The following is a 15,050-nucleotide window of genomic DNA, read 5'->3' as shown; positions in this document are numbered from 1 at the left end:
TGGCTTTACCATCCCTTTGTAGAATAAATTGAAAGCCCTCATAGATCTTACCGAAGTGATGAGGCAGTCTTGCTCGGTCATTGATAATTCATCATTTAACTCTTAGAAGGAACAGTACATCTATTAGCTACTTTTTTAGCACTGTATGAGAGCTGAGGGTTTTTTGGCTGATGCTACTTCTTGAGTATTTGATTACTCCAGGCTCTTCTTTCCATGCACAGAATAAACCCACATATAGTAACAAGGAACAGAGTAAGACAAGGACTTCAACACCAGTTTCTCAGGGACAAATATCTGCAAGGGGTGGTGACTAGAAAGAATACATTTCCAGTTCACTGCACAGGTAATACAGGTATTCCTCAAGGCAAGAAAGATATGTGCTTAAAGCTTTCCATGTTTTCAGTCTTATTGTTCTTACCTTTCTTTTGATGTCAATGAATTGAGAAAACATTAAGGACCAGTAGAATGACAATTCAACTATGTAGTAATAATGAAGGTCAGGCATCAGTGGCTGAAAGATGGAGATGAGAAAAGGTTAATAGAGTCTAACTGATATCACAAGGCAGCCGAGGTCTATAGGAGACATGGTTAATCACAGGGGGATTACTGAATTATACATGAGCATCCTATGTAAGCAAAATGATGATGGTTGCCTCTTTCAAACTTTGAAGGCTCTGGAAAAATAAAGCTCCCCAACATACCCTCCTCTTATGTTTTAATCTTGACAGTATTGTAATAATAAAAAAAAAAAAAATAGATTGTGTATTTGGAACCTAGAACAAACTAAATTCTGAGTACTCATAAATCTGTTTTGAAAGACTGCTTGAAACCTCTTGCTATGCATCAGTATAAGAAACTGAGCAAGAGAAACAATGCTAGAGCAGATTAGAGAAAAGTAATGCTAGTATGTAAGAGAGTCAGTCCTAGGAGCTACTATAATATCCATGCAACTGTGCCTCCCTGCTAGTTATATATTCCATCGTGATGATAGAGGGGCACTGGCACAGGAGAAGCTCCAGAGGGCATCTTCTGAGGGATTAGATAAACCATCTCTAGAGCAGTTTGCACTGGTACAACCATGCACCCTGCAAGCAGGGCATGAGCTGTTTCTGCTGGCAAGAGGCATTTCAGTTGCCTCTTTTATTCCCATTCCCTTTTGCAGACCAGTTCTTTGCAGCTGAAAAACAGTCCTTCGATGCCCACTGAATGCTCTGTGTGGGTTATTTAAATATAGACATATGCTTATGCTTTATATGTACACTCAAAACCAATCTTTTAAAGCCATTTATTGGGCCAATTGAATCCCTTTTTGATTTAGTGAGACTGCCAGTAAGCTTTTAATTAGGTGTAATTAAAAAAAAGGAAGAGAACATGAGCTAGCAATGAACCACAACTATTATACTCATTATTGCAGGAGAACTCACTGGGGAAAATTTCTAGTAAAACAATTAAGATTGTCAGCTGCTTTATTAACAATAGCATTAGTATTTCTAAACCCATATATAATAACGTAGGGTGATTCTAAATATATCATGGTTTCCCTGCATGAAAGGATCAATAGCGTGTGTTTAACTTCATTTAAATGTTAGGTTTCAGTTCCAATAGGACTATTCTGTGCTTACAAGCAAATCGTCACCCAAATGATCTGTGTGACTATATCTACAGTAAATTAAGATGGATTTCTGCAATGCTGTGTTGAGTAATTTACAGAGGATTTGTAGCAAACGAGATAGGAAATTTTATCTACCTACGGAAAAAAAAACAAAACCAAACTGAAAACCCAGCACTTACCTGATTAGCACCCAGTAGACATTTTTATCTCCAAGACAATGGATAGTCATTGATAATGACTTTTATTTGATTATTTGCTTTCTGATGAACCCTCTGCACTAGTAGCATGATTTTAGATACAGTAAGTTCTGTCACCAAATGGAAAACAGGACTGAAAGGCACAAGTGACTGCAGCCATATCAATTCTGACAAACGACTGTTCCTAAAATCTCTGAGGGATGAAGAGTCAACACTTGCCCCACTGAATTTTCTTCTGCTGCTTCCCTGATGCTATTCAGTTCACCCTCCAGCCCTTGGGTGGAATTGAAGTAATTATTTCTTGAGGCTAATGATCAAATTCCTTCAACCTTTCTCAGATCAAGATTTCTGGTCATTCTTACTGAATTATCTTCACTGAACTACTTCTAACAGATACACAACCTTGAAGAACAGTAGCATTCAAACTTAAACACAGTTCTCCTTTTCAGCCTGTTCAGGGCTGTTCACTGTCACAGAGAATTCACAAGTCTTTCAGACAATACTCTTCTTCATACTTTCCAGTTTGGAAATAACATCTTTTTTTTTATCCCTGACCTTTAGAAGAAAAAAAAAACAAACCCAAACCAATATTCCCTAGACTGGTTAGACTCCCTAAATTGCAAACTCTTTGCTGGAGCTCTTGGAATTCAATGTCAATTATATTTGGATAACAGCTAGTACAATGCCTCAATGACTCCTACTGTGACTCCTGGATGCTGAATTTAAAGAAAAAAAATAAAATTAAAGAAGATCATGTTTAGAATTAGAATTCAGACTAATTAAAAAAGCTACCAAAAGTCATCCTCAAAACTTAAAATTTTTAAGACCATCTTACTAGGTCACATTAGAAGCTTTTGTTACCTCCAATTTATAACAAAAGGAAAAATTATACCTCACAACTTTAATCTCTTGTTGTATCCTGTTATGCAAAGGGTATTAAGAGAAGAGGTGGCTCTTAGCTTTCCCAAAAGGGTTTTCAAAGTCTACTCCCAGCCCATATGCCTGACGATACTTTTTCCTCAAAATGGCTACTTTACTGTTGATAATTAAATCACCGATCCTCACAACATCCATGTTGAAAGTTACTTCTATCAGATCAGGAGGCAAAATGAGGCAGTGGTACAGCCAAGACAGAGTTCAGGAGTTATTTTTTTCTGAAAAATACATTGAATCCTTTAGAGCAGGTTGACTGCTCTGTTTAAATACATCCCATACTTGAACTATGTTCAGTAGCACAGACTAATGGAAAGCAGAGGAGAGATTTCTCAAAGCTCTTTGGGTTTGCAAACTTTGGAAGCCACTGTTCAACCAGATAGATAAAATTTCTACCTTCCTCCTTTCACTTGTCCTGCTCCTTCTTCCCCTGGCAGAGAATAGTTGCCGGAGTTGTAGGGTTACAATTAATCCTGGTGTTACTGCAGCTTCTGCACATCACTGGAGCAACTATGTTGCTGTGAAAGATGGCCAGATCTTGAACCTCAGAATTAAATATTCCTGGAACTAGTTAAAACCTTAGCAATGCAGTAAGGAGTATACTGTTACCGTTCTTTTGAAGATTGTTTTAAGGAAACCAAATTTCAAACTTGAGCAAAATTTTTTTGAGGACTAAAAGAGGGAATGAGTGCAGCAGGACGCAACCTGAAAGGCCATTTTTACTTTAACAGTGGTGTTTTTCTCCTTAGTAGAGAAGATAAATGACTTAAGTCCTTTCTTTGAAGTTGTTATATACTTTGACCTAGAGCAGAGAGAAACACTGATGCTTTTTGAATTCATGAAAATACAGACATTGCTGAAAACTTGAGACTTTAAACCATTCTCAATTCTCTCATTAATTTTTCCTTCTTTCATTGTAAGCTTCCATGAAGCAAGGATTGGATAGCTGCTATTTAAGTACCTAAAGGAGAAACACACCTTCTCTCTTCAGTCTCCTCTTTGATCACACCAACTGCCAGGGATTAAGTCTCATGCTGTATGCAGAATAACAATTATGAAAACTATACTGGATTTTCCCAACCTGTCAAATCTGAGGCTTTGCTAAAACTTACCGTACCCTCAGAACTTTGTAAAAAAAATGACCATTCTACTGCCATTGCAGACATCTGCTTTCACAGTTAGATTTCCTAGATCTGTTTTCAGATCTTGTGCTTCATTTCAAAACAGGTGTGACAGCTATATTCATCTTCCCCATCTTGAACTCAAGCAAGACAGGGAGCATCTAGCAATGTTCTGAAATGCTGAGAAGCCCACTCATACTGCCACAAATCTCCAACCATAATAAAAACAGAGCTCTGCAGAGATGTCATTTTTGGTTTTAGGCAGCACTGTAACTTTTACCTGATACGGATACCCGTTCCAGCACTGTCTGGTATTCCAGAGCCAGGGTGTCTGAGAGAGAAAGGAAAAAAAAAAAAAAAAAAGTCTGTACACACCATTTTGGGCAATGTAAGTGTATTTGGTTAATAGAAGTGAATGAAAAAAAAACTACAGCAACAGCTTAAAATTTGCAATTTCTGATAGAGTCTAAGAAAACTGAATACAACAAGGAGATTCCTCAAAATTTCACAGTATGAATAAGAAGCAACTTGACTGTTCACAGAGACTTCTGGTTGGTGCAGCATGACCTTACTGTTGCAGGAAGGCAGGCCTAAGGTAATCAACTTGTTCTCCAGTGGTCAGATCTCACATTACTGTGTCAATAGTAATCTTGGCCTTAGGCTGCTCAAATACTTTAAAGAACTTAGTTCCTTGCATGTGCTGTTACATATATGCATCCTTCCATACAGGATCCATGGATCCATCCTTCATTTCAGCCACATCAGCTCAAGATAGCAAATCATACCTTTTACTTTCCTGGCTGAAGACACGACCATCCTGAGATGACAGATATCACACATAAATACTCTGATATTCTAGGGCAATGTGAAAGGTGCCAGACACATTTATTGTAGCATGCACCTAAAGACTCTTGCATTGCAAAAAGCTGGGCAAACTAAAAGACTTGGGAATATGCAGCTCTGTTATACTTCCTGTTTCTTTGCTGCTTGAACAAGATTTATGTGATTAATTATCTTTCAATGCCACAAGAGAAACTTTTAAATCTTTTAAGTAGTTGACTTTTTCAGACTTCTTTAGTTTTTACCTCCTTTTCTATGCAACTAAACGAACTCAAGATAGAAAATACCATATGGACAAGCTCTTCTACCCAATATACTCAACCATTAAGTATTTCCACATCGGGTAATAGAAACATGACAAAATCAACAGCTACCAAGCAGCCACACTTCCCTTTGTGTTCATGAGCAGGAACAACACCTTTCAGATAAGCATGTCTTGCAAAGCACAGCTGCATCTCAGGTCTGAGAAGCACATATCTAGAATACAAGTACCCACCCACTGGCTATCTCCCTAGAAACATGAAGAAAACTGTCAACCGAAGATCTTTATGCAACTCCTTTACATAACCTTATCTGCTCCACCTCCAAATATAAAGGAGGCAGAACATCATTAGCAAGTGTCCTGGATTAAGGCACACATACCGTTACAGCATTAAATGCTTCCACTAGATTACATTTTTTCATATAAATCCTCATTGCATGAGAGACGGCATTTTCTCGTTTTCACCATCAGGTGGAGCAGTTCAGCTCAGGCAAAGCATAATAATAAACTCATGCAAAATACAATGGGTGAGTGTCAAACCAAATAAAATAAACACTAAGCAGAATGTTAAAGCGTCAGGCTGAGAATCAGGCTAGCTAGGAAGGATTTTTACCGTATCAAAAACCAGAATAAATGCTAGAATTATAGCCCAATTTCCAACTGATACTTAAGCTCTAATTGTGATTTGTCTTACAGAAGGTCCTTATAGCCTTTGTTTGTTAACAGTAATGTAATATGATTACTCAAGGCTCTTCCTAGTTTTTTGAATGTGTCCTTCACACAGAAAAAAAGATAAAACTTTCACATTCATACCCCCAGTGCTCCTGAAATGACAAGGAATAAATTTTTACAGTAACCTGAGCAGTATACCAACACTGAAGTAACAGAGCTGCTACAGTTTCTGATATGCCTCTCGCAAGGATGCTGCAAGAGTGATTAAAGTCCATCCATCCAAACTTCTCCTTCTATTATGAATAATTATTTCATGCAAGCAATTTATTTGTTCAAACATCTCCACAGTAGTTACTGTACTGTTTCCCTCATTTCACACAACAAAAAAGGTCCACAGCCCCTCTGCAGGTGTTACTAATATAGAGAACGTAAAATATTTCTGTGTGACAGCTGCCAAAATTAGATCCATTCAAATATTGTATGATAATTCATAGTTTTAGCCAGGTTTGAAAAGCTGTAACTGTCTTTCATATCAGATTCATCAAGAGATAAGAAGTGCTTCCTACCCGATTATTTTGCTACCTAAATTACAGGTGCTAGCAAAAAATGCTCATTTTTCTCTTTCAAATATTATGACATCTTAAGGCTTCTTCAGAGAGATGCCTGCTGTAGGAGCTACAGATACAGAGACTTATGTGCAGCTAAAATGCTGAATGCCAAATAAAATAAACCTCACTGGAGGAACCCATAACCAGAAAGCCTGAAAGGATACCACAAACTGACAAACAATATAATATATGCATTGAGCCTCAAACACCAACACACTGCAGAACATCTGCCTCTTCTGAGCCACATAAGGCTCAGAAAGCCACGCTGCCATCTCAAACAAAATGCTTCTGAGCAGCTGTTTAGAAGTGGATCCTCTGTGGGCAACAGTGGCTAAGACAACAGGGCACCTACACCACCTTCGTACCCCTCTTTCCTCCACAGTCTCCTCTCCCCTTGACATCTCTGAGTTGACTCTAACAGCTGTAGCAGCAGGGGACTTTGGTTATGCTGCCCTGGAGGGTTTTAGGGAAGAGATAGAGAAAGAACTTGGTTTAAGCACACCCTTCCCCTCTGACCTCCATGATTGAACACAGTCCTAGACTGAACCTAATTTCTCCATGTAGACCATCATTATCGTTGGAGCAAGAAGCATCTTGTTTAGTCCTCTGTGAACCTCACAGCTGCAGGATATTCTGTGCAGGCTTCAGCAGGAAGGAGAGAATCCTAAAAAAGCCCACACAGTCCACAGTGTGACAGCTAGACACACTGGTGAAGGGTGGATTAATCAGGAAGGACCTAATACCGGCATTCTCAGGGCTCAGCTAGGTCCTGTGTGTGCTCACAGGATACATCAGTGAACTTCCTCACACCATGTAAACTCACCGTGGAGCAGAGCCCAGATCTTCCTGAAAAGTCCCATGATGGACGGGGAGTAAAGGTCAGTGACTTGGCTTTGCAACAGATCCTTTTTTGATGAACATAAAAATTATGCTACTGCTTTCATTGCCTGTTGAATACCTGTCTTTCCATTTTACTTCTTGTTCTCAGTATATAATCTCTGAGGAAGGGAGGAGCCTGTGGGGACTGGAGATGAGAGGAAATGCAAAGATCCTGATAACAAAAAAGGCCTTCTTAAGTTGGAAACAGAATACTAAAAAATTCAGTACCAATTATGTCAGGCACAAAGCACCAGTCCTACAATGCTGGCACCCTCCCTTACAGAGAACATAAAGAAGTTCAGATGGAAACTTAAGCTTTACCACACTTCCATGCAGTGCCTAATCAGTGCAGTACCAATGACCGAGGAGGATGATAAACAGCTGTTGAATCTGCTGTCATTTACATTATTAAGGAACAAATCTCTATTATTTTCATTTTCTTACAGGAATATCTGTCAGAAGCTCCATCAAACTTCTCTCCAACTCTGTGATTAAAGGGAGTAACTTTGAAGAACTCCTTCAGAAATAAAATTTCTCTTGAGACAAGAGAATGACTGAGGACTTGGGGGAAAAAAAAAAAAAAAAAGAACAAATGATCTGAGATGTCTGTAAGCTTAGACAGAATCTTCAGATTGATCTGCATCTCTTGTCCCATTCACTTATCTTTAGAGAAAGCTTCTAATTAGGCCCTGGCTTTCAGAAGCTCCATAGCAATGAAAGTCTGCATGTCCTTCTCAAAGTGCTGCTAGTATCTAGTATGTGAAATGTCAGGTTTTTGATAGTAAATGGAGAAAAAAAAAAAAAAAAAGTACACTAAAAAAACCTTCCATTTGTGATCAGTTCCTTAGACAGCTGATGTGATGGAAAGGTATTTTTTTGTGTATTTTACCAGGGAGGCAACAGATGCATCTGATGAAGTATTACTTTAAAATAACAAGGTAAATTTTGGTTCATCATACAGTAATAAAAATAACTAAGAATACCCTCCACATGTACTCAGCAAAACCCACTGATTACAGGAAACACATGAAGGCCACAGGCTAGGTTTTCAAAGAGACGGATGAGAGCCGCATGTCACAAGCAAGTACTTTCCATTCTGTCAGCAAGCCAGCCATCAGATGTGTGTGTATCAGGCATGTCACAGGTGTGAGTGAATTCCACCCACATTTTATAGAATTAGCTTGTGTCTGTAAATATAAATATATATACATGTAGGTTACATAAATCTGCATAACTGCTTTTTGGCAGCTAAAGTTATTTCCACAGTTCACCTCACTGCAAGTTGCTATATCAGCAACTGAGTCAATTTTGCTCATCCCTGGCACAACTAGAAATCCCAATATGCAGGTTGTACCCACAAGCACTGGTGTTGCTTTGTCCTTGGAAGCGTGAGCCTATAAATAAATAAGAGATGTGCAAAAACCAAATACACTGTTGCTGGCACTCATTTTTTCCTTTTGCAGTCTATACACTTGAAACAAGTAACATATTGAAGAAACACTTTCAGAAGTACATCGCTAAGACTCATGACAACAAAACCCAGCTCTCCATAGAGCAGGCTTCTGCTCTAGCAGTCTGGAGTATTAGAATGAGCTGTTACGCACCCAATTTTCTCAGAACCACACAGGCATGTTGTAACTCCTAAAGGGGTTCTTCCTAAATTCCCAGATAAGTAGGAATACCTTCTGACTTCCTGCAGATAAAGAAATATGATCTGCCTACTGTTTTTATCAGAATACAGCATGTAAAAATCCAGGAACATTGTGACAGAAACCCCACATCTCACAAAATGCTCAAAACCACATTTCAAACCAGAATGAGACAGCATCAGTACAAAAAAAAAAAAAAATTAAAAAAAAAAAAAATTGAGTTGCTTTTGAAGTTAGAAACTTTTGACCCTGTAAAAAAAAACCCATCACAATATAGAAATCCTGAGCATTTGCTGTGTCTCTGCAACCTCAAAAGGCCAAGATTTTATCTGGCTTGGTTAATGTATTTAGATATAGCTTTACATAATTTGTCTCCAACAGCTACAAGCAATATTAAGTGGAACAGAAATTAGCACTATTAATTAAAGTCAAGATAATACATACTTCTGGCAAAGTTCTACCCACCTTATTTATTTTGGGCTGATATGGGCAAAGATGTTTCACAGCATCTGTATCTCTCATCAAGCTAGAACAGGTCCTTGCTCTTCATGGAAACAAGTGGTACAACTGAGGCCAGATTTCCTCTTAGTTAGTGTTTACTTAGGCCCCCAAATGCTGTGTGCAATTTGCTCTTACCCCTAGACTTAATGTTCGCTATCTGATACACACGTATGACATATGACATATATACTCTTTTCCTCAACAGCAGCTGCCTTTTCCCACCGCAAGCAAAACACCATCTCCTGCTCATGTGGTCCGACATCTTGCCATATTCTGAGCTTTACAGCTTATCTACCTAAAAGTACAATTGTAACAGCAGGGAAGGAGGAGACTACAGTCTTTTGGTTGACTGCAAAATACAGAAATATTTAACACTTTCCACCTCTTTTATTAGCAAGGAACCGAAAATTAACGGCTTTCAGCAAACAGCACCTTTCATAACATCAGCAGAAGGACAATTAGTCATAATTAACTGTTGTTTTGGGGTGTTGGGTTGTGGGCTGGTTTTTTGCATTTGATCTTCTACATGAGTAAATCAAATAGTATCTCAGTGTTCACTTTTTTCCCAATTATGGCTAGGGATTATAGCAATTTTTTCTTTTTCAATATATCAATATGCAGTCCTCTTGCACATCGCTTGGTTGAATAAGCACTCACTTAGAGGGGAATTACTTAAATTGCTTGCTTTCTTTTTTCTTTCTGCAACACCTGCATCCTCTTGGCACAGTATGCTGAACGGCTGCTGATGTTAGAGAAAAAGTCAGATTATGAGGCAGCACATAAAGCATCCTTCTGTAGTTTCCCATGCCAGGGGCAATACGTTTTAGTATAAAAAAGACCATCCATTTATGGTAAAACCAAGAGATTTTTCAGTAAATCTATCTCTTAGATGCAAATTCCACAGTGATGCTGTCTTTCCTTCATCATCTTCTTACTTGGCTCAATAGGGATCAGCGTAGTGTAGACTACTGCAGCCTTTCTCTCTTAAGGAGAGTATATATCCATGAAAACATTTGCTCCTGCATATAATGTACAAACTGATACACTTTTTTTCCTCTTAACTACAGAAAAACTTTTTGGTATTAATTGTTGTCACAGTTCTGCAAGTCACAGAAAGTGACCTTTCCTTTTCACAAGTACCAATATTTTGCAGCATTTTTCTCTCCAGTAGAAAGAAAATTAAACTCTTCCTCATTTTCCTTGATTTTTAGAAGAAGATTTGTAAGGGAATAATCAGAACATTCTGAGTCAGCCTTTCAAAGTTTCTATCACCTTCTACTAAGCTTGCCTGGCCTCCAAGGACTTCAGATTTATGATGTCTGGGAAACTTTCTCTGATTACCTAAAAATGTGTTTTTTCTTTTTATCCTCAGAAAAAAAAAAAACCTGGATAAGACAGGATCTGAACCATGTACTATTTAAGCTACTATTTAAGCATTTCTCATATTAAAGTCTCACTGATTTAAAATATACATGAGCTTCCAGTCTCTACAGGCCACCTGTGACAGGCCCTGAGGGCACAACCTTAGCAGCAAATGATGCCAACAGCACTGGCTGGTATTGTTTACAGCAGGTTGAACTTTGAAATAAACTGACTCTCTGGAAACATCAGTGTTTAGTCACCTACACATCAAAATTAAGTATCCTCCCTCTACCCACAAAGTCTGACAAAACACCATGCTAGGAACAAAAAGAACGCAGCAAAATGAAAAAAATCTGTGGCTACTATTTTACATCAACTGCTGCGTGTTCTTCCTTCCAGTGACCAGTGATTTGGTTGGGGATGCAATTGCTTCTCACACCAGGAATACCATTTTCATAAATTCTTCACAGACCCAAGCAGTCATTCATATTTCTTGGGACAGCTGACAATGGAATTGAAGACAGTGTGACACACTGCTGATGAACCTCCTGAGGTTCTCTTCTCATATATTGTGACTAAGCAAGCTGTTACAAGTTTCTGCAGAACTGTTTTTTTTCTCTAGAGCTTAGTGTTTTGTGTCTGCACAAACAAGGTGTTAGGGGAAAAAATGCTTTTGCAATGAAGAGTGCTCAGCCTTTCCTCTCAGCAATCTGCACTGCTGATTTCCAAATGTAATTAAAAATTATATTTCTACTAATCGGAAACTATAAAAATATACGGAAGGACGCATAAAAGGACAAGATTAACAACAATCACTTGAAGATGCACTTGACATTTCAAATGCAAACATGTGTGTGCACAAAAATATTTTTAGAAGAAAAATTAATTCAGGTTTGGTTTTATTTACATAAAATGATCTCTGGAAAGGCAGAGTAAGTTCCATGGACCACATACGTCCACTTTTCCCTTTAAAAATATGATGTACAGAGATCTGGTGTTTATGTCTTGTGCTGATAAACACGTAATTTCAATTTCCAAATGATGTGGAAAATGAAGACTGCAAAAACCCCAGATAATCCTAGAAAATGTGAAAGGGTCCTAACATTGAGGCATCACATGCACTGAACAGAAGTGAAGAACACTCCAGCTGGAGAAGGTGTTGCATCTCACCTTGCTCTGATCAGCCAGTCACCAGTCCCTTTACCAGGTTTAACCATCAAAATATTTACTCTCATGTGCATACCTTCTTCCTCTTGACACTTCCTTTGCTAGTTGCGTTGTAGTAAGCAAAAACTTTTGCCTTCACGTGTAAAGCTAACATTTTCAAGGACTGTTTGACTTGAGCAAGTCGGGCAGCCAGTGGTGCTATGACTTTAGAGCAGCTGAAGGTCTATACAAATGTTGTAGAAGTCAGGCTAAAGTTCCTACTTGTTTGCAGGTAACAGGTTTTTCCTGTGACACTACTCAACATATTTTGTAGTTGCTCTATCTGTACAGTAATAAGACTGCATAAAAAGTAGCAGACACATTCAGCTGAGCACTCCAGATACCTGGCAACACTTTGGTGAAGCAAAGTGGCTGTAAACCCACTGCCTTTACAGGTGCCTTGTATTTTTTGATCGCAGAGCCAGACCATATCAGTTACCCTAGAATTTACATCCAAGAGGATATTTATGATTTTATTAAAACAGACAACATACAACTGTAGGTATGGAATTAGTTTGTAAAGAGACTGGTGAGGTTTACACTTGGTAAACCAAACCTCCTCTAGTTCACAGGGCCAAGATTTATCTTCAGAGAGACAAGAGTGGTTTGAATCACAGTGCCATTACAGCCTTTTGGCAGTGAACTCCTCACTCTCAGTGAGCCACCAAAACCTTGACAGTAGAGCTGACTGTTTCTAAACAGAGACACCACCAAGTCCCACCTGATGTCTGAGGGAGCAGAGCTCTTTCAGCCAGGTTGCTGGAACAGGTGGGCCAAAAGCATCCCATCTCCAGCACACCAGCCTGATGGTCACCAGATAGGGACCCATTTTTAAGCACTTCAATCACTGGGCACAGGTAAAATGAGGCGTAACCATAAGAAACAGTGAGTAAGGACAGACTAAAGCAACCTCTTCCCTTCTCACTCCTGCAACTACTGCATTTTTCTGAGGTCAGTGCATAGATATTGCATAAGGGCAATTCACCCATGGTGCTGCAGGTATCTTTACTACAGAACTACTTCTTGCTGTATTTAATAAAGCCACAAGTATTAAGTACTGCCTGGAAAAAGACTGGTGAGAAAATCTCTCTCATACTGCATTTTCTTCTAATAGAATTAGAGTGGGGGGAAATGTTAATTGATTTTAACAAAAAAACACAGTTTGCAAGGAATTCTTTCCTGTTCACTGAATTAGTGGCTGTGATAACATTTACATCACTAGAGCAAAGGAAGACAACCAAAATAATTTCCCAAACCTTTACAAATGTCTAAACCTACATAAAATTTTATGTCCATTTCCTCTTTGGTTTTCACCTTCCCCCCCAGGCTGAGGAAATGCACAGATATAAACCTTTTGTTGTTTCCATTCTTGTGGTGTTTTTCTGCAACTGATCTATTAAAACAACTATCAATAAGAGTAGCTGGTAGGGATGAGAACAGAGGAACTAGGATTCTGTTTTATAACTGCTAAATTTATTATAATTTTTAGTATAAAACCATAAACAGTAAATTTTTGGCACAGCAATAACCTAGGATAACTGAGCAAGCAGAAAGAGTTTGTTCTCCCTCAGTTTCTTGAGTCTACAAATCTTGGGGATGGGTGAGACAACAACAAACAGAAACCAAAAATCCCTGGTGAAATGTCTTAAGTCACATGTGAGATAATAGCAGTTAAAAAACAGAAGCAAAACTCTGAATTAGATTTGAACTTAAGTTAGCATGGAGAAATACTGCTTTATGTCATTGTTCAATGGCAAGTAACTGAGACCATCAGGAGAAATGAGAAAACTTTGAGAGGTATAACAGGGTAACACTGGAAGGGAATATAATATGAAAAAAAAAAAGCGCAGCTCACCAGTAATATATTTATTTAACTGGCAAGCTTCTTTTCCCTGCTACTTTAAGAGTAAAGTGAAGCAGCTTTATGACTTGAACCCCTTACAGTGTAAAAATATATATTACTGTACAGGTTATACTTGCTAAATGAGGGTATAGCTATTCTGCTTCAAGTCACTGCCTCAATATTGAGTTCAACTCAATAATGGCAACACAAAGCACTAGTCAGATTATTAATAGCCTGCTTTTATATCCAAAAATGTACTCTTTGCTTGGATTTAATTAGCTGTGGAAAACTGGACTGCTTCATTTATCTGAATAGCAAAACATGAAAAGCTCCTGGCAGTGGAAATGTGCTGTGTAAGACACTTTGCTACAGGTATGAACAAGCCACCTTAGTTTCCAGATGAATTAGAACTATTTTTATCATAAAATTGCCCAAATAAGACACTGCAGGAAGTATTTCCTCCAGATGTGTCATTTTTATATATAGGACACTGAAAAATTTCTGTCTTTCAGAAAGCTGGGCTACCAAGAAGATGAATACTGTGCTGAAGTTAAAACTAGTAATCAGTCCACGGGGGGACACAAGGTCTGGTGGCCCCTCTTTCATTGCCCTGAACAACAGTGTAATATACAAGTAGTAAAGATACTGTGTACGGCTTACTACCAGCTTAACTCTCCAAATTGCTGATTACAGAGCATTTATTTTTTACTCTGATGTTATTAAATACCCCCAGCTGGATTCCAAGCGGATAAAGTGAAATTCAATTCTAAATATATTTTTTAAATTAGGGCGTTTCTTTTCCTCCCCATGCTTATGTCAAATTTCTCCCCATTGTCTACATTTGAAAGTCCTGTTGCATCAGTGTCCTATTACTGAATTAAGATATCATTAATATTTCCTTTTGCTTGTTTCTTTCAAAACCCTTCTGTTTCCTTTCAGCCACAAATAAATTCTGCCAGACAGCTTAGCTTTGTCCTCTTTTGCCTGATCCAGCTATTATCTTAACTTCCAACAGCTTACACAATAAAATATTTCCTATGCTGACTGGCCTTCTCTTATGAATCCTCACTGTCCAAAATGCATTCATTTTCCTTGTTGATGTACACTGAAATGTTGGAGTAATTTAAAATTAAGTTTCTCCACTGACTTTGATCTTTCTCACAGCATGACTCATGATTTATATCTCAGACATCCAAAGCACTCTATTAATCTCTCGTAAATGCCCTCAACAATTTTTATGCCCTTTTGAAAAGATATCTGAAACAAATTCCTTTTCCATTAGATGGAATCTAACTTTGGTCTTACTGGAAACCTTTCCACTCATGATGCCTATTTAAAAATGTAATGTGGCATTTCCCCCTTTTT

The 15,050-nt window shown here is 38.3% G+C and overlaps 1 protein-coding gene across 4 annotated transcripts in view; it reads right to left on the bottom strand.

The window, feature by feature from the left end:
- CERS6 (ceramide synthase 6) overlaps nt 1–15,050 on the bottom strand; it is a 128,884-nt gene that overhangs the window by 35,805 nt on the left and 78,029 nt on the right. For all 4 annotated transcript variants that reach the window (XM_074910679.1, XM_074910680.1, XM_074910681.1 and 1 more), the window contains 2 exons: nt 4,144–4,194; nt 419–511 (listed from right to left, as the gene is read on the bottom strand). In XM_074910679.1, coding sequence (XP_074766780.1) covers nt 419–511; nt 4,144–4,194 — 144 coding nt within the window. The remainder of the gene's footprint in view (nt 1–418; nt 512–4,143; nt 4,195–15,050) is intronic.

This window comes from Athene noctua, chromosome 7 (genome assembly GCF_965140245.1).
Source record: "Athene noctua chromosome 7, bAthNoc1.hap1.1, whole genome shotgun sequence".
Taxonomy (NCBI): domain Eukaryota; kingdom Metazoa; phylum Chordata; class Aves; order Strigiformes; family Strigidae; genus Athene; species Athene noctua.
The sequence above is the reverse complement of the archived record's forward strand: the minus strand, read 5'-3'. Positions and strand labels throughout refer to the sequence as shown.